This window comes from Amblyraja radiata, chromosome 26 (assembly GCF_010909765.2).
Source record: "Amblyraja radiata isolate CabotCenter1 chromosome 26, sAmbRad1.1.pri, whole genome shotgun sequence".
In the NCBI taxonomy this organism is placed as follows: Eukaryota; Metazoa; Chordata; class Chondrichthyes; order Rajiformes; family Rajidae; genus Amblyraja; species Amblyraja radiata.
Window position 1 is genome coordinate 7,370,675 of NC_045981.1, and position 19,840 is coordinate 7,390,514.

Genomic DNA, 19,840 nt, shown 5'->3' on the forward strand with positions numbered 1-19,840 from the left:
GGGGATCGTGTTAGTGTGCGGGGATCGTGTAAGTGTGCGGGGATCGCTGGTCGGCACAGAATCAATGGGCCGAAGGACCTGTTTCCGTGCTGTATCTCTAAACTAAAATTATGCCCTATTACTAAGTGTAATGTGGAACACATGGGTATGAGGGATCACCTCCTTAGATGAACTAACTTTGTTCTATTATTGCGTTCGAAATGATCTCAAGTCACAAGCTTGGCAAGTAGTATCAGGTCGTATAATTCCTCTCTTCACTATTTTGATAGTGACATTGAATCACGTTCCCAGTGCTTCGAGACCAGGGTTAAACAAACAGATGAATTGCTGCAGTTGAGAAGCTGAGTACTTGCCTCTTGGTTATGGGCCTGCGCTCTTCTTCAAAAACCTGTGCGAGTCCTATTCAAAAACCTGTTTGGCCCACAACACCATGCTAGTGCTCCAGAAAACTCCCCCCCCCCCCCACTACTTGGCTGCAATATTTCAATTGATGGAGAGGTGGAATATTGCGTTGGGGGACCAGCCCTCCCGTGTGAAGCTGGGACTCAATGGGTCCCACTTAGTCTTGTAACTCTCTAACAATGTCTGAAGGTGCAAGTCTAGACAAGGCCTTGTGGGATGAGTTTCACCTGAACTACTCATAAAGTGATAAACCAAGTTAAACCCAGTGATTCCAGTCATGGCACAAAGTGAGATTTTAGCCTTTCGGAAGTCCCTGGTCCTTTTCCACACACCTGCATTCTCCCCAGTGTTGTAGAGGATGCTGGAAGACTGTCTCCGGAGTGTTGGAGGGCAGAGGGGATCACAGAGAGGGGGCAGTTAGAGAGGAGGTTGTGAGACTGCTGGAAGACTGCTTCCTTTCAGTAAAGGCAACCAGAAGTGGTTGACTACAGTCAGTTTTGCAGCTCAATGATCCTACACACTGGGGCAGCTTTCTGGGTACAATAGGTGTGTCACCATGCCACTGGCAATGTTCTTGGATCAGGAATGCAATGGACTCCACGACTGGTGTGAATCCAGACGGTATTGCCATGTCCTTGCTTCCAGACTCTGAAGGACACTGATGATGAGCTTTGGCACAGCACCAGTCTGGTCCCCTATTGTTCAGTATCTTCTCAGGGGGCATTGTACTGCACTTGTGGATCAGCAGCCTGCTCCCAGCTGGCAGCTACATCCTCTGCTGTAGTAGCAAAAACACCACAAAATTGCAATAACTTTGCTTTATCTCAACTTCATTCTTCAGTGGAAGTTGCAAGTTGATCCATTAGCTGCTGGACACCACGGGCCACCAAGCAATGTGTCACTTCCTGACTGGACAGATTGTCCTCAGGAAATACTCAAAAGTCTGCACAGACGCTAGTACGCTTGTTCTATCCTACAGGATAGGGACAATTTACAGAAGCCAATTAATCTGCAAACATGTGTAGGAAGGAACTGCAGATGCTGGTTTAAATCGCAGATAGACACAAAAAGCTGGAATAACTCAGCAGGACAGGCAGCATCTCTGGAGAGAAGAAATGAATGGTGGTGTTTCGGGTCGAGACCCTTCCTCAGGCTGGTTAAGGATAAGGGAAACGAGAGATATAGATAAAGAACAATGAATCAAAGATATCGAAAAAGGAATGACGATAAAGGAAACAGGCCATTGGTAGCTATTTGTTGGATGAAAATGAGAAGCTGGTGTGACTTGGGTAGGGGAGGGATAGCAAGAGAGGAAGTGTAGTCAGAGTGGAGGTGCTGTTCCTCCAAGTTGCTTTTAGCCTCGCTCTGACAATGAAGGAGACCTAGGACAGAAAGGTCAGTGTGGGAACGTGAAGTTGAATTAAAGGGCTTAGCAACCGGGAGATCAGATAGGTCCAGGCGGAATGATCGCCCAGTCTACATTTGGTCGCGACGATGTACGAGTCCGCATCTTGAACAACGGATATGGTAGATGAGTTGGAGGAGATGTAAGTGAACCTCTGCCTTACCTGAAAGGATTGTTGGGGTCCCTAGACAGAGTCGAGGGAGGAGGAGGTATAGGGACAGGTGTTGCATCTTCTGCGATTGCAGGGGAAGGTACCTCAGGTGAGGGTGGTTTGGGTGGGAAGGGATGAGTTAACCAAGGAGTTGCGGAGAGAGCGGTGTCTGTGGAAGTTGGAAAGGGGTGGAGATGGGAAGATGTGACTAGTGTTGGGATCCCATTGGAGGTGTCAAAAACTTTGGAGGATTATGTGTTGTATGTGATGGCTGATGGGGTGACAGGTAAGGACTAGGGTGAGTCTGTGTCTGTTGTTACTAGGGTGAGGGGGAGCTGTGGCGTACCGAGGAGATGCAAGTGAGAGCCTCATCTACGATGGGAGAGGGGAACCCCCGTTCCCTATAGAATGAGTACATTTGGATGTCCTTCTTTTATCTTGGGCGCAGATGCAGCATAGACGGAGAAATTGGGAGTTGGGGATAGAGTCTTTGCAGGAAGCAGGGTGGGAAGAAGTGTAGTCGAGATAGGTGTGGGAGTCAGTGGGTTTGTAATAGACGTCAGTCAATAGTCTAATTTCACAAAACCATGCTGACTTCAGCCTATTTTACCGTGTGCTTCTAAGTACTCAGAACCCTTTCATACATTAGAATTAGGCCATTCAGCCCATCAAGTCTAGTCTGCCAATCATGGCAGATTCACCTCTCCCTCTCAACCTCATTCTCCTGCCTTAACTCCATAACCCCTGACATCCCTTCATAGTAGATTTTAAAAGCTTACCAACCACTGAAGTCAGGATAACTGAGTTTCCCAGGGTGGAAATGCGCAACATTAGAGGGCACAGCTATAAGGTGAGAGGGGGAAAGTTAAAGGTTAATGTAGATGTGGATTGGAGGATAGCTAATGTTATCGCACTTTTCAAGAAAGGTGCGAGAGAGAAAACGGGGAATTACAGACCAGTTAACCTGACCAGTGGTGGGAAAGATGCTGGAGTCAATTATTAAAGAGGTAATAATGGGCCATTTGGATAGCAGTAAAAGGATTAGTCCAAGTCAGCAGTGATTTATGAAAGGAAAATCATGCTTGACTAATCTTCTGGAATTTTTTGAGGATGTGACAAGTAAAATGGATGAAGGGGAGCCATTGGATGTAGACTTTCAGAAAGCCTTTGATAAGGTCCCGCACGGGAGACTGGTGACTAAAATTAGAACACATGGTATTGGGGGTAGGGTGTTGACGTGGATAGAAAATTGGTTGGCAGAAAGGAAGCAAAGAGTAGGAGTGAACGGGTCATTTTCAGAATGGCAGGCAGTGGCGAGTGGAGTGCCGCAAGGCTCGGTGTTGGGGCCGCAACTGTTTACCATATATATTAATGATTTGGAAGAGGGAATTAGGAGCAACCCTAGCAAGTTTGCGGATGACACAAAGCTGGGTGGCAGTGTGAACTGTGAAGAGGATGTTAGGAGGTTGCAGGGTGACCTGGACAGGTTGAGTCAGTGGGCAGATGCGTGGCAGATGCAGTATAATATAGATAAATGTGAGGTTATCCACTTTGGCAGCGAAAACCAGGGGCAGATTATTATCTCAATGGGGTTAGGTTAGGTAAGGGGGAGGTACAGCGAGACCTGGGTGTCCTTGTACACCAGTTACTGAAAGTTGGCGTGCAGGGACAGCAGGCAGTGAAGAAAGCTAATGGAATGTTGGCCTTCATAACAAGAGGATTTCAGTATAGGAGTATTGTGTACTGTTGTGGCCTCCTAATTTAAGGAAGGACATCCTTGTGATTGAGGCAGTGCAGCGTAGGTTCACGAGATTGATCCCTGTGATGGCGGGACTGTCATATGAGGAAAGATTGAAAAGACTAGGCTTGTATTCACTGGAGTTTAGAAGGATGAGGGGGAGGGGGGGTTCTTATAGAAACATATAAAATTATAAAAGGACTGGACAAGCTGGATGCAGGAAAAATGTTCCCAATGTTGGGCGAATCCAGAACCAGGGGCCACAGTCTTAGAATAAAGGGGAGGTCATTTAAGACTGAGGTGAGAAAAAACGTTTTCACCCAGAGAGTTGTGAATTTGTAGAATTCCCTGCCACAGAGGGCAGTGGAGGCCAAATCACTGGATGGATTTAAGAGAGAGTTAGATAGAGCTCTAGGTGCTAGTGGAATCAAGGGATATAGAAACATAGAAACATAGAAAATAGGTGCAGGAGTAGGCCATTCGGCCCTTCGAGCCTGCACCGCCATTCAATATGATCATGGCTGATCATCCAACTCAGTGTCCTGCACCTGCCTTCTCTCCGTACCCCCTGATCCCTTTAGCCACAAGGGCCACATCTAACTCCCTCTTAAATATAGCCAATGAACTGGCCTCAACTGTGGCAGAGAATTCCAGAGATTCACCACTCTCTGTGTGAAAAATGTTTTTCTCATCTCGGTCCTAAAAGATTTCCCCCTTATCCTTAAACTGTGACCCCTTGTTCTGGACTCCCCCAACATCGGGAACAATCTTCCTGCATCTAGCCTGTCCAACCCCTTAAGAATTTTGTAAGTTTCTAAGTTTCTAAGTATGGGGAGAAGGCAGGCACGGGTTATTGATTGGGGACAATCAGCCATGATCACAATGAATGCCGGTGCTGGCTCGAAGGGCCGAATGGCCTCCTCCTGCACCTATTTTCTATGTTTCTATGTTTCTAGATATACAAGTTTACACTGTGGGGGAGGGGGGCTGGAATACATTGTTAGGGGTAGAGATGGAGGCAGATACAATAGTGGTTTAAGAGGTTTTTAGGTAAGGCATTGAATGGAAGGACGTGGATCACGTACAGGCAGATGTGACCAGTTCAGCTCGGTATTATGTTCGGCACAGACATGTGGGCCCAAAGGGCCGCTGTACTGTTCCATGTTCTATGTTAATCGCTGTGTAGCGCCTCGCACCGCCCTGATGCTGTGTAATGGGTGATGTAAATACAAACCCTGCTGCCGTGGTGAATGAAGCCAGTGGAAGCTAATGTTCCCTGGGTGAACAGCACTACCCAGTGTCCAGGCTTAAACCAACCTATCCTTCAGTGAATCCACGGATACACTCGTTTCCAGAATAACTGTAAGTCCTTCAACTAATAGTTATTTGTAGTAACAACAAAAATATCAAACTTCCCAGAATTGCTTTTTTAAACGGTTTTGATTTGCAGTCCTTAATTCAGTCTTTCAGGTTTCCAGTCCTATTCTTCAACTGAACATTTTGAGAGTCTTATTCAAGGCAGGTTGTCCCTGCTCGTCTGTCTGTGAATGAAAGGCAACTTTGCAGTGCAGTTGCGCGCAAGTACTTCTCGATTCCCCGGTCATCAGAGCAGCAGTTACAAACACCCTGCTTCTTGCACTAACTCATCCAAAGGCCATCGAGCAGGCGAGAGTCGGTGTCCTGTTACACTGAGCGCTACCCGCTGGCTGATTTGACTGTCGCGCGTTTTATTTCATGGACCGAATGAACAGCGATGGATGGGTTTGGCTGACGAGAGAGAGATAGAGAGAGAGTGTGTTGTCGTTTACGGAGCGAGGGAGTGCTGCCTCCTATCTGACACAACAGCAACTCCAGTCTCAGACAGAACATGTACCGGATCGACCTCCAAGCAACCGAGAGCTTGAACGCATATGGATGTTGGGAGTGATGAACGATGTGGTAAACCAGCATTGAGCATTTATTTAACCAATGCAGAACGGATTACTGTGTGTGAAATCTGTCTGCGATTAAAAAAAATGGGTATCGACAGGAGACACCGAGCGTGCTTGGCTCTTACTCTCAACTTTGTTGCTCTCGTCTTCTGTGTCACCGCATTCAGCACCAGCTACTGGTGTGAAGGGACCAGGAAAGTGGTGAAACCTTTCTGTAAAACCAACTTAAAGGAGAAGCAGAATAACTGTATCGAGTACAACATCCCGGGCAGTAACGACAGCAGCGTAGTCCAGTACAGCTGGGAAAGCGGAGATGACAAGTATGTGATCTGTTATTTCCACGCCGGCATCTGGTTCTCCTGCGAAGAAAATATCAGTGGACAAGGTAATTCAATCACTTGCTACTTCTGATCTATCCGTTTAACGTGGCACACAGGCACACACACGCATATAAATGTCACACACACACAAACGCATATATATATATATATATATATAGGTAGACAAAAATGCTGGAGAAACTCAGCGGGTGCAGCAGCATCTATGGAGCGAAGGAAATAGGCAACGTTTCGGGCCGAAACCTTTCTTCAGACTGATGGGGGGGTGGGGGTCACATATATATATACGTGTGTGTGTGTGTGTGTGTGTGTGTGTGTGTGTGTGTGTGTGTGTGTGTGTGTGTGGGGGGGGGTGTGTGTGGGGTGGGTGGTGTTTTTGGGTGTGTGTGTGTGTGTATATATGTGTGTGTGTGGTGTGTGGGTGTGTGTGTGTGGGTATATATATATATATGTATGTGTGTGTGTGTGTGTGTGTGTGTATATATATGTGTGTTTGTGTGTGTGTGTGTGTGTTTGTGTGTGTGTGTGTGTGTGTGTGTATGTGTGTGTGTGTGGTGTGTGTGTGTATATATGTGTGTGTGTGTGTGTGTATATATGTGTGTGTGTGTGTGTGTGTGGGTGTGTGGTGTGTGTGTGTGTGTGTGTATATATGTGTGTGTGTGTGTGTGTGTGTATATATGTGTGTGTGTGTGTGTGTGTGTGTGTGTGTGTGTGTGTGTGTGTGTGTGTATATGTGTGTATATGTGTGTGTGTGTGTGTGTGTGTGTGTGTGTGTGTGTGTGTGTGTGTGTGTACATATCCACAATCGTGTATGCAATTATGCCGCTGTGAATCTATGTATTACTTTTTAGTTCCTTTCTCTGTATACCCGGTTATAATTCTGTTTTAATACATCAGTATTAAACATTTACACTTTACTTTGGCGTTTTATCCAAAAATCTGTTTCTTTCTAAGATCCGCGTACCTCTGTGCATCTGTGCCCATGTCTTGCTTGTACATGTATACGTCATGTGGGCCGAAGGGCCACATGACGTATACATGTAGAGCAAGACATGGGTACAGATTGTGTTGTACTATACATACCTCATTCAAATATATTCACGGATGGAGACACAAACACATACACACTAAACAAAAACTAACGGCATTTGATGTCATTCTATTCCACGTTGGTCTAGATTTTTTTGCTGGCTATTTTCGAGGTACTGTCCTTCCTATGGTGCTGTGACAGCGTGTGTTTATCTGTGGACAGTCTGGCAATAATCCAGGCCGAAGATACTCCACACAGCCTTGAGCCCGACTGGGCGCACGGTAGCTGAAGCACAGCCAAGGCGCTTCGTAGTTTGTGTACATTTACCTTACTTACTTCCCCTCGGTATGTCAATAGTCCAACCTGCTTGTTATTTCACACTGACCTGCCCACATCAGCAGGTGATCCGGACAGCGGTGGGTGGGAGGGGAGGGGATTGGAAATTGCGATTTTGTTTTTGGTTTCACTATGTTGGAAGGATCAGGAATGGCGCCGGAGCGAGGACTGTTCCTAGCGACAGACGAGAGAGACTTGTGGAGGCCGTGGGGGCACGGGTGGGGTCGACCAACATTGGAGACTCCTTCATGGCGGGCGAGAGAGGGGTTTACTTCAAAACATGATGAGAAAAACATTTTTTCACACAGAGAGAGTGGTGAATCTCTGGAATTCTCTGCCACAGAAGGTAGTTGAGGCCAGGTCATTGGCTATATTTAAGAGGGAGTTAGATGCGGCCCTTGTGGCTAAAGGGATCAGGGGGTATGGAGAGAAGGCAGGTACAGGATACTGAGTTGGATGATCAGCCATGATCATATTGAATGGCGGTGCAGGCTCGAAGGGCCGAATGGCCTACTCCTGCACCTATTTTCTATGTTTCTTTCACACTCAGTACCCACGTTTTAAACGGAAAATAACACGATAACTACTTTGCGTATTACGTTGTTGATATGTAACCTATTGATAGGAGTTTAATGAAAGGGAAACGCAACAAAACAAAACAAAATCGCCATATCTAATAAGATTAGTGTTTTATCCGAGTGCGTACCACACAACTATTGGACAGGGAATTTAGATGTTCCAGTTTATAATTGACGTTTGCCCCGTTAATGCCTTTAATGTGGAGCAAGAACTGCATTGACGGTGGACACAAAATGCTGGAGTAACTCAGCGGGTGAGGCAGCATCTCTGGAGAGAAGGAATGGGCGACTGAAGAAAGGTCTGACGAAGGGTCATGACCTGAAACGTCGCCCATTCCTTCTCATAGAAACATAGAAAATAGGTGCAGGAGTAGAGGCCATTCGGCCCTTCGAGCCTGCACCGCCATTCAATATGATCATGGCTGATCATCCAACTCAGTATCCTGTACCTGCCTTCTCTCCATACCCCCTGATCCCTTTAGCCACAAGGGCCACATCTAACTCCCTCTTAAATATAGCCAATGAACTGGCCTCAACTACCTTCTGTGGCAGAGAATTCCACAGATTCACCACTCTCTGTGTGAAAAATGATTTTCTCATCTCGGTCCTAAAAGATTTCCCCCTTATCTCTTCAGAGATGCTGCCTCACCCGCTGAGTTGCTCCAGCATTTTGTGTCTACCTTCGATGTATACTACCAGCATCTGCAGTTCTTTCTTAAACATGAACTACATTGATTTATTTGCAAGCATTTGGAGTAAAACGACTCCAGGAATTTCCTTGTTGCACAAGGTCCAAAAACCTCCGGATCTGACCCTTCCGTTATTGATAAATAGCATGACTGTATGAAGTTGTTAGATCTTAGATCTTAGATCCTTTATTTGTCATTCAGACCTTTCGGTCTGAACGAAATGACGTTGCCTGCAGCCATACATATAATAATAAACAATAAACACAAATTAACATCCACCAGTGAGTTCACCAGGCACCTCCTCACTGTGATGCAGGCAAAAATCTGAAAGTTACTGTCTCTACCCTCCTCATTCTCCCTCTGCGCTGAGGCGATATGTTGTTACCCCGATATGAGGCGATATGTTGTTCTACATTTTTAAACGATTATTCTACCTCATGTTCAAAATACATTATTTGTTTTATGTTGCTTCGCAGGGGAGAAGTGCAGAAGTTTCATTCATCTGACGCCACCTGCTGAACGAGGTTAGTTTGGAGCGAACATGCGCTGCTTTCCCACAAGTCCCAGTCAAGTCAAGAGTGTTTTATTGTCATATGTCCCAGATAGAACAATGACATTCTTACTTGCTGCAGCACAACAGAATATGTATGTTGGAAATCCTATAATCCCTCTAATTATTGTGGCCTTTACAAATGATTCAATTGTACTACAAATGTTTACCCTCCCGCACCAGACAATGAAGGTAGTGGAAGCAATGGTCATATTGTTTTCAGTACACACCCCCAAACTTCTGCAATTACTGCATCAAAATCTGAGAATTCTCTGCCAGAGAGTTCGATAGGAATGCATCCATCATGCTGACCACAATGACTCAATGGCTTCACCACTAGCTTCTCCAGAATAACATAGAAACATAGAAAATAGGTGCAGGAGTAGGCCATTCGGCCCTTCGAGCCTGCACCGCCATTCAATATGATCATGGCTGATCATCCAACTCAGTATCCCATACCTGCCTTCTCTCTATACCCCCTGATCCCCTTAGCCACAAGGGCCACATCTAACTCCCTCTTAAATATAACCAATGAACTGGCCTCAACTACCTTCTGTGGCAGAGCATTCCAGAGATTCACCTCTCTCTGTGTGAATTTTTTTTTTCTCATCTCGGTCCTAAAAGACTTCCCCCTTATCCTTAAACTGTGACCCCTTGTTCTAACCAACCGAGCTTAGTAAATGTCACCTTTGCTGGCATTGCCCACATACAGAGAAATGTGAGGTGTTGCATTTTGGGATGTCTAACAAGGTCTCCACAGTGAATTGTAGGCTTCTGGGGAGTGTTGTAGAGCAGAGGTATCTAGGAGTGCAGCTGCATGGTTCCTTGAAGATCGAGTCGCAGGTGCTAAGGTGGTTAAAAAGGCTGTTGGCACATTGGCCTTCTTCAGTCAGAGTATTGAGTATAGAAGTTGGGAGGTCATGTTGCAGTTGTACAAGACGTTGGTGAGACCGCATTTAGAGTATTGTGTTCAGTTCTGGGCACCATGTTATAGGAAAGATATTGTCAAGTTTGAAAGAGTTCAGAGAAGATTTACGAGGATGTCACCAGGACTGGGAGATGTTGAGTAGGCCGGCTCTCTATTTCTTGGAGCGCAGGAGGATGAGGGGTGATCTTTTCGAGGTGTATATAATCATAAGAGGAATAGATTGGGTATGTAATGTCTTCCGTAAGACCTTGTTGTGACTAGCACAATGAATACACGTCTGACATCTTGTAAGAAGGATTTAATCTGCAATCAACTGAAACTTCTAGAAGGTGGCGGCGGCGGCTGTTATTGCTGCGCGGATGTGAGCTCTGATCTTTGGGCGCGGGTGATGGTCCGGGGCAGTGCGGTTGCGGCCATTACTCCCTCTGGGAGAGGCTGACAATTCCTCTGGCCATCACGGAAGGCGACCTTCTCTCCGTCTCCCGTTTTAATTTGTCATCACGTTCCGGTTCTTCGGTTTTCTTCCGAACCACCTTCACTTCTTCCACCGTGGCTTTGATCTTGTCATATCCCATGTGCTGTTTCCCCATTACGTGATCGTCGACCCTGGACTGGGCATCACCCACGATGATAAAGGCACCACACACCACAACACTTCCATCTGCGCCGCAAAACTCTCGACGGCCGAGCCGGCAGAACGCAGCTGCTCACGCTCATCCTTCAGCTGCTCCACCAGCTTCATCATCCCCCGCGTCTCCTCCACCTTGCCCTCCTTGGCAAATCCAGCCATTATGTAACACAAGCGGTCCTTGGAGACAAGTGACCTGTTGCAATCTTCTACACAACTAAGTTGAGAAAAAAAATCACATAGTAAAATGGTGAGAGTTTAGAGCTCAGTCTGACAATGTGGTGGAAGATGAAGGTATTACCAATTTAAATAAAATAGCTGAACGGCATGTGCAAAGCTATAACCTATTTACTGAGAAAGTTGGATTTACCAAATTATTTGCATCTGATCAGGCCATGAAGTGCCAAAGTCCTCCTGTAATATCTATGATTCTAACATGCACTTGAGGTAAAAGCTAACACATTCCACGTGGAGGTGTCACACAACAGAAGAATTATTCTGTTCCTATTACTAACAAGAAAAATGCATTTGTAAAGATTTACAATTTTAACATGGGTGACTTTAACAAGAATGTTAATTTGTTGAACAGGAGTCAGTTTTCACCGAACTTGAAAAAATTTTTTTTTACAGATTCATTGCAAATGACGCAGTAAGAATTTAATATGGGTCTACCTCTGTTGCTTTCGACAGCAACCCTGAGGCTATTTGAATGATTCCTACAGGGTTAGAATTATAAATCGGCAGTAGCCATGTTGTTTAACCAATTAGTTAAAATGCTACTAGTGTTCAGGCATCTCATTATACCTCCATCCCTTGATGCTCCTATACAGTTGGCTAGGCATGCTCTCTGATTAACATAACATTATTTTTGATAATACATCCTTCGACCTGACCTGATTATTTCTTTTATCCTCTTCAATCTTCTGGTCTGTTAATATCTCATCTTTTCTCACCCAGTCGATGTAGTGCCTAGGGACTGCACTGCTGTTTGTTGGATTACACCATGAATTATATGTTCCCCATATTTATGAACCAGTAGCAGAGACCATGATAGGTAACCTGTCATTATATCTTTGCTGAGATTTGGGAACAATGTGTCCATTTATGAAAAGCTCATTCAGAAGCAATCCATTGTTCTTGTAACACCTCTGTTAAAGCTAAAAAAAAACAATCCTTTTTGCAAACCAGCACTCTCCTTTGTTTTTCACTAATAATTATATAGCCCTTTGCTATTTGCACACAATGCATACAAATTGCATTTCTTCCCTTGTAATTCCAAATTTATAAATAAACAACTGTTTTGACCGAACTGTTACCGTTGACTTTTCCCAACATCATTTCCCATTGGCGAACGACAATTAAACCTATAGCGCTTTCTCAAGCATTCCCAGAAATAAGGCTGTCCGGAATTTGTGGCCGGGTCTTTATTCTTGTCCTTGTGGCTCAGATGCCTATCACTGTCCTCACCACCCAGTCTTACCACCTCTCTCTGAGTCTGTTTCTTGTCCATCCCCCTCATCCTGTCACATAGACATCACAACCCGTTCTGCATCGGCACAGTTTTGGATGTCATTTTGGATAATACAGGTGACCCCCCACCTATTGACCATTTGGGTAATAAAAAAATCACCTTCCTGACTTTATAGATTGAATATAATTAGCTCTGATTACATTTATATGGGAAACAAAGTAAATAAATCGACTCAAAATGTAATTTTTTCCAACTTGCATTTCTTGGTGCATGTGCAGATGGTGTGGCTATGTACTATGGTGAAATTTGGTTCTGGGCCCTTTTATGGAAATGTACTCATCTGTTTAGTTTATTTTAGAGATAACAGCATGGAAACGGGCCCTTCGACCCACTGCGACCATCGTTCACCCGTTCACACTAGTTCTACATTATCCATTTCCACTTCCATTCCCTACATTGTCGGGGCAATTCCCAGAGGTCAACTAACCTACAAACCTAAGGTGCACAAAAATGCTGGAGAAACTCAGCGGGTGCAGCAGCATCTGTGGAGCGAAGGAAATAGGCGACGTTTTGGGCCGAAACCCTTCTTCAGATTATCATGTTTCTTTCTTTCTTTCTTTTCTCTCTCGTCTATGATATTGTTTACAGTGCATTATGTTTACATATTCTGCTGTACAGCAGCAAGTAAGAATTTAATTCTTCTATCTGGGCCACATGACAATAAAACACTCTCGATCCTTGACTCTTGAACATTCTGCAGTCTATAATTCTCTTTAGCAATATCTCCACCTGCATCGTGGTTGGATCCATACAATTCCTAATTAACTGCGGTGAGGTGTGAAGGCTGGATTTACACAGCCAAGTTGTGTTGCATCTTAGTAGCCTTCCATTCTCAGCTGCACCATGATTCATTCCTTTCAAACATTCATGAATTATCGGAGTGATTTCTATGCTCCTACATTCAGAGGGTTTTTTCTTCAGTCACATTAGCATCACGAAGGTATCAGGCTATTTTAAAACCCTTCTATTTAAGCTGTACTTCTGCCACTTCATTAACTTATTATGCAGAGGTCAAGTCAAATACAATCACAAGATCATAAAGAAGGGTCCCGAACAGATACGACACCTATCCATTTGTCCACAGATGCTGCCTCACCTACTGAATTACTCCAGCAGTTCTTTGTGATAGTAATAATAGGGATGTCTGACTTTTCTAATTAACCCAAAGATTGATACTTAATAAACTGCCTTTGTACCAGGAATCCATCCTTTAAATGTTAAGGTTGAGTGGAATCACAGTTTGTGAGTTGGTGAACTACTTTCACCGATTGTTCGGAGCTTATGCATTAATGTTCCTGCTCCAGTGAGTGGTGATAGTCCAAAGATTACCAGGAATCAGTAATACCCCTGTCCCACTTCGGAAACCTGAACGGAAACCTCTGAAGACTTTGCGCCCCACCCAAGGTTTCCGTGCGGTTTCCGGAGGTTGCAGGAGGTTGCCGGAGGTTGCAGGTAGTGGAAGCAGGTAGGGAGACTGACAAAAACCTCCGGGAACCGCACGGAAACCTTGGGTGGGGCGCAAAGTCTCCAGAGGTTTCCGTTCAGGTTTCCTAAGTGGGACAGGGGCTTAAGGATGTTGCATTTTTCAGAGGCTTTAAGAACATCCTAGACTCTCTGACAGAGGTCGGAATAGAGTGTCCATTAAGCTGAATTAATGCAGTGGGTGTAATTGTGAATGACTACATAAGAGTACGAGTTCCAGCACTTCATTCTTTACAGAACATTTAAGCAGTCAGTAAATAATTAATTAATAACTGAGGAAAGATCAATGGGTGATGCACAAGTTTGATTTTTGGGAGTTAGTAAAAGAAGCAATTAGATCAAAATAAATATTCTGTCAATGTGTGTTTCAGGACAATATGGATAAAGCAGGAAACCTCACCAAAAGTCAAAGATATATTTGTGCTCTAATTAGTCTATCATTATTTCAGAGAAACACCCAATGCATCATTCACCACCACCTTATTCTTATCTAGCTCTCATACATAATCGACCTGCAAACTGACCTTGGGATCTGGAAGTAAGATATCCTGGTGCATCCAATAATCTGCCTTATTCAAAATCTGATCATTTCAAATTTCATACAATGCTAGGATAGAACAAGTGTTGGGGTGATAACGTCGTGTCGTATCGTGATGGTTGGTCGGCACGGACACAGACACTGACCAAAGGGCCTGTTTTCACATTGTATCTCTAAACTAAACTAAACTAAACATTCTGTCCTACACACTAGAGACAATTTACAGAAGCCAATTAACCTGCAAACCTGTATATCTGAAGTATGGGAGGAAACCGGAGCTCCTGGAGAAAACACTCGTGGTTACAAGGAGAATGCACAAAGTCCGTACAGACAGCACCCATAGTCAGGATCGATCCCGGGTGTCTGGTGCTGTAAGGCAGTAACCAATGCAGCACCACTGTGCCTTTTTCTTGCTATTTCCGCCATGTAACTGTCACTGAAGCTGACCCAAACTGTGTGAACGATTACTTTGTTTCTCTGTAGGAGACTGAGTTTCACCCCTTAACCCTTAAACTTCAGTACATTTTTCTCTCTCAGTTATCCTTATCTCCATATTCCCAACATTCCTACTTCAGAACACAAAGTTCTGGAAACTTGTTAATAGGTCTCCTTACCTGTGTAATGAAGTATCTTCAAGTTTCATCCTCTCCATAAGCTCATAATTACAACATCTAAATTGTTATGGAACATAGCAGATGGACTTCAATGCTTTACCTGGGTCCTAATGGACATACATAGATCATCAGATATAGAAACACAATGAAACATTCAGACCCTCATAAACTTGGCAATTCATTATGTTTATGGTTGATCCTTTACCTCAGCATTATTTTTCTCCACTAACTTCATATCCCTTGATTACATTAATAACCATAAGCCTATTGAATATATCAAATTTCCATTGCCTTCTGAAAATAGAGGCAGTGGTGTGCTTTATTGGTGGTAACATCAATGAAGTTGGGCCTGGCTAAATTGATTTTGATACACTATAATGCCCCTGTCCCACTTAGGAAACCTGAACGGAAACCTCTGGAGACTTTGCGCCCCACGCAAGGTTTCCGTGCGGTTCCCGGAGGTTTTTGTCAGTCTCCACTACCTGCAACCTCCGGCAACCACCTGCAACCTCTGGGAACCGCATGGAAACCTTGAGTGGGGCGCAAAGTCTCCAGAGGTTTCCGTCCAGGTTTCCTAAGTGGGACAGGGGCATTAGAGACTTGAAACTCTCCCCATATCAATTTCAGCACCATTGATAGAGACTGGGACATGCAGTCCTCCCCAATTCATAACGTCGATGACCAACTCATTCCTTTTGAGGGGGTGTTGTTGTCTTGACAACATGCTGCTACGCTCTCTATTTCATTCCAGTAGTCTGTTTCATCATTGTTTGAGATTCAGCCCACTGTGCTGGGGTCATCTGCAAACCTGTCAACGGAGAGCAATTGAGAGAATTAGTGGAGAATAATGAATCTCCGGAATTCCTCACCAATTCTACACGGCCATCGTAGAGTCTGTCCTCACCTTCTCCATCATGGTCTGGTTTGGCTCAGCCACCAAGCACGACATCCGGAGACTGCAGCGAATCGTTCGATCAGCTGAGAAGGTTGTTGGCTGCAACCTTTCGCCCATTGACGAACTTTAAATTGCAAGGGCCAGGAAGCGAGCGGGTAAGATCATCTCTGACCCCTCTCACCCTGGCCACAAACTCTTTGAAGCACTTCCTTCTGGAAGGCGACTCCGGATTGTCAAAGCTGCCACAGCCGGACAGAAAAACAGTTTTTATCCACGAGCCAATAACCAAAAATCTGTAGTCTTCTTTTGCTCTAGTATTTTATTTCATTCACATGTTTAAACTATAGTTTTATTCTTAATGTTTTAATGTTTTATGTTTTATTCTTAATTGGTTAATGTATGTCGTGTTGTTACTTGTGAGCGGAGCACCAAGGCAAATTCCTTGTATGTGAACATAATTGGCCAATAAACATTCATTCATTCATTCATTCATTCATTCATTCATTCATTCCATTATTTGTCCACTCTCCAAACCTGTCCAAGTCCTTCTGCAGAGTCCCTGCTTTCCCTACACTACCTGCCACTCCTTACCTATTTTCATACAATCTACAAACTAGGCCACAAAGCCTTCAATTCCCACATCCAAATCATTGATATACAACACAGGCGTAGCACCAACCCCTGTGGAACTCTGGTTGGCTGCTGGTCACTAGCAGCCAACCAGAAAAAGCCCCCCTTACTGCCATTCTTTGCCTTCTGCCATCCTGCCAACCTGCTATCCATGCTAGTACCTCCCCTTTGATACCATGGGCTCTCATCTTCTTTACCAGCCTCATGTGCAGCAGCTTATCAAAGGCTTTCTGAAAATCCCAGTAAACAACATCCACTGACTCTCCTTTGTCTGTCCTGCTATTAACTTCCGTAAAGAATTCCAACAGATTCGTCAGGCAAGATCTCCCCTTCACAAAAATATGCTGACTTCAGCCTATTTTATCATGTGTTTCAAAGTACTTGGAAACCTCATCCTTTATAATGGACTCTAGTATCTAATAACCACTGAAGTCAGGCTAACCGCCCTTTATTTTCCTCTTTTGCTGCACTACCTTCTTGAACAATGGAGTAACATTTGCAATTTTCAAGTCCTCTGTAACCACTCTTGACCCTAATGCCGGCACGTACCATCAGGGTAGGCAAGGTATGCACTGCCCACCCTGAATAAATTAATAGAATGGTAATTATTAAATATATAGATAGTAAAGGCATGGGAGAATAATGCCTACCTTAGAGATCGACCTCCTAGGTGGGCATAATTCTCCGTGCCTTTCAGCCGCAGTTACATACATGTTACATACATGTAACACGCGATGGTCTGTGTAGCTGACGTGCCGTCGACGCTGCTTCAAGCCATCAATTTCCAGGATACTGAAGGAAGATTAAATTCTGCCTTTGCAGTACTGCGCATGCACAGCAGCGTACTGCGCATGCACAGCAGCGTACAGCGCATGCACAGCAGCGTACCGCACATGCACAGCAGCGTACTGCTCATGCACAGCAGCGTACTGCTCATGCACGGCAGCATACTGCTCATGCACAGCAGCGTACTGCACATTCACAGCAGCGTACAGCGCATGCACAGCAGCATACAGTGCATGCACAACAGCGTACAGCTCATGCACAGCAGCGTACTGCTCATGCACAGCAGCGTACAGTGCATGCACAGCAGCGTACTGCTCACGCACAGCAGCGTACCGCACATGCACAACAGCGTACTGCGCATGCACAACAGCGTACTGCACATGCACAGCAGCGTTCTGCACATGCACAGCAGCATACTGCTCATGCACAGCAGCGTACTGCTCATGCACAGCAGCTTACCGCACATGCACAACAGCGTACTGCTCATGCACAGCAGCGTACTGCTCATGCACAGCAGCATACCACACATGCACAACAGCGTACTGCGCATGCACAACAGCGTACTGCACATGCACAGCAGCGTACTGCACATGCACAGCAGCGTACTGCTCATGCACAGCAGCGTACTGCTCATGCACAGCAGCTTACCGCACATGCACAACAGCGTACTGCTCATGCACAGCAGCGTACTGCACATGCACAGCAGCGTACTGCACATGCACAGCAGCGTACTGCTCATGCACAGCAGCATACCGCACATGCACAACAGCGTACTGCACATGCACAGCAGCGTACTGCTCATGCACAGCAGCGTACAGTGCATGCACAGCAGCGTACTGCTCATGCACAGCAGCGTACCGCACATGCACAACAGCGTACTGCGCATGCACAACAGCGTACTGCACATGCACAGCAGCGTACTGCACATGCACAGCAGCGTACTGCTCATGCACAGCAGCGTACCGCACATGCACAACAGCGTACTGCACATGCACAGCAGCGTACTGCTCATGCACAGCAGCGTACCGCACATGCACAACAGCGTACTGCGCATGCACAACAGCGTACTGCACATGCACAGCAGCGTACTGCACATGCACAGCAGCGTACTGCTCATGCACAGCAGCGTACCGCACATGCACAACAGCGTACTGCACATGCACAGCAGCGTACTGCTCATGCACAGCAGCGTACTGCACATGCACAGCAGCTTACTGCTCATGCACAGCAGCGTACTGCTCATGCACAGCAGCGTACTGTTCATGCACAGCAGCGTACTGCTCATGCACAGCAGCGTACTGCTCATGCACAGCAGCGTACTGCACATGCACAGCAGCGTACTGTTCATGCACAGCAGCGTACTGCTCATGCACAGCAGCTTACTGCTCATGCACAACAGCGTACTGCACATGCACAGCAGCGTACTGTTCATGCACAGCAGCGTACTGCTCATGCACAGCAGCTTACTGCTCATGCACAACAGCGTACTGCACATGCACAGCAGCGTACTGTTCATGCACAGCAGCGTACTGCTCATGCACAGCAGCGTACTGCACATGCACAGCAGCGTACTGCACATGCACAGCAGCGTACTGCTCATGCACAACAGCGTACTGCACATGCACAGCAGCGTACTGTTCATGCACAGCAGCGTACTGCTCATGCACAGCAGCGTACAGCTCATGCACAGCAGCGTACTGCTCATGCACAGCAGCGTACTGCTCATGCACAGCAGCGTACAGCTCATGCACAGCAGCGTACTGCTCATGCACAGCAGCGTACTGCTCATGCACAGCAGCGTACAGCTCATGCACAGCAGCGTACTGCTCATGCACGGCAGCGTACTGCGCATGCACAGCAGCGTACTGTTCATGCACAGCAGCGTACTGCTCATGCACGGCAGCGTACAGCTCATGCACAGCAGCGTACTGCTCATGCACAGCAGCGTACTGCTCATGCACGGCAGCGTACAGCTCATGCACAGCAGCGTACTGCTCATGCACAGCAGCGTACTGCTCATGCACGGCAGCGTACTGCTCATGCACAGCAGCGTACTGCTCATGCACAGCAGCGTACTGCTCATGCACGGCAGCGTACAGCTCATGCACAGCAGCGTACTGCTCATGCACAGCGCAAGTTTCTTGGCGGGGTTTTCAAACATGGATTGCCATTATCTTAAGAAACAAAGAGAGAAGAATGGAGTTCGTGCACAAATGATGTGGTAAGTACATTTCTTGGTGCTATATGTTTTTAAATACCGTATTTCCTGGCAAGGAAGACGCTATTTTTTACCCAAAAATGAGGCACGCAAATTGACATGTGTCTTGGAAGCCGAAGTTGGAAGGTTGTTAGCCAAGAAAGATAGACTTGGCTACCCCTCAGTACAGCAACATCAAGAACATAAATTCCGACAGCACGAGCAAGGGAACAATTGAGGTTACTCGGCTGTCGGAATTTAAGGATTTGCGGGAAGCGGCTGACAAGAGCGAAGCCGGCGAGCGGCAGGTGAGAGATATTCAGACGGAGAGCACTGCCAGAGGTGAGCGGGCCAGCAGAAGGCGCTGAGTTCCAGTTCTGCTGTCCGGTCCCGAGGCCGCTCGAGCTGCTTCCCTCCCCGGCCACAATGCGGTGGCTCCACGCCCGGAGCACCGCGGCAGCGG

The 19,840-nt window shown here is 46.0% G+C and overlaps 1 protein-coding gene across 1 annotated transcript in view; it reads left to right on the forward strand.

Moving 5' to 3' along the window:
• The first annotated feature begins 5,494 nt into the window (after nucleotides 1-5,494).
• The window catches only part of gsg1l2 (GSG1 like 2), a 45,555-nt gene continuing 31,209 nt past the window's right edge, over nucleotides 5,495-19,840 (forward strand). The window contains exons 1-2 of the mRNA XM_033044106.1: nucleotides 5,495-6,012; nucleotides 9,075-9,122. Coding sequence (XP_032899997.1) covers nucleotides 5,607-6,012; nucleotides 9,075-9,122 — 454 coding nt within the window. The 5' untranslated portion in view covers nucleotides 5,495-5,606. The remainder of the gene's footprint in view (nucleotides 6,013-9,074; nucleotides 9,123-19,840) is intronic.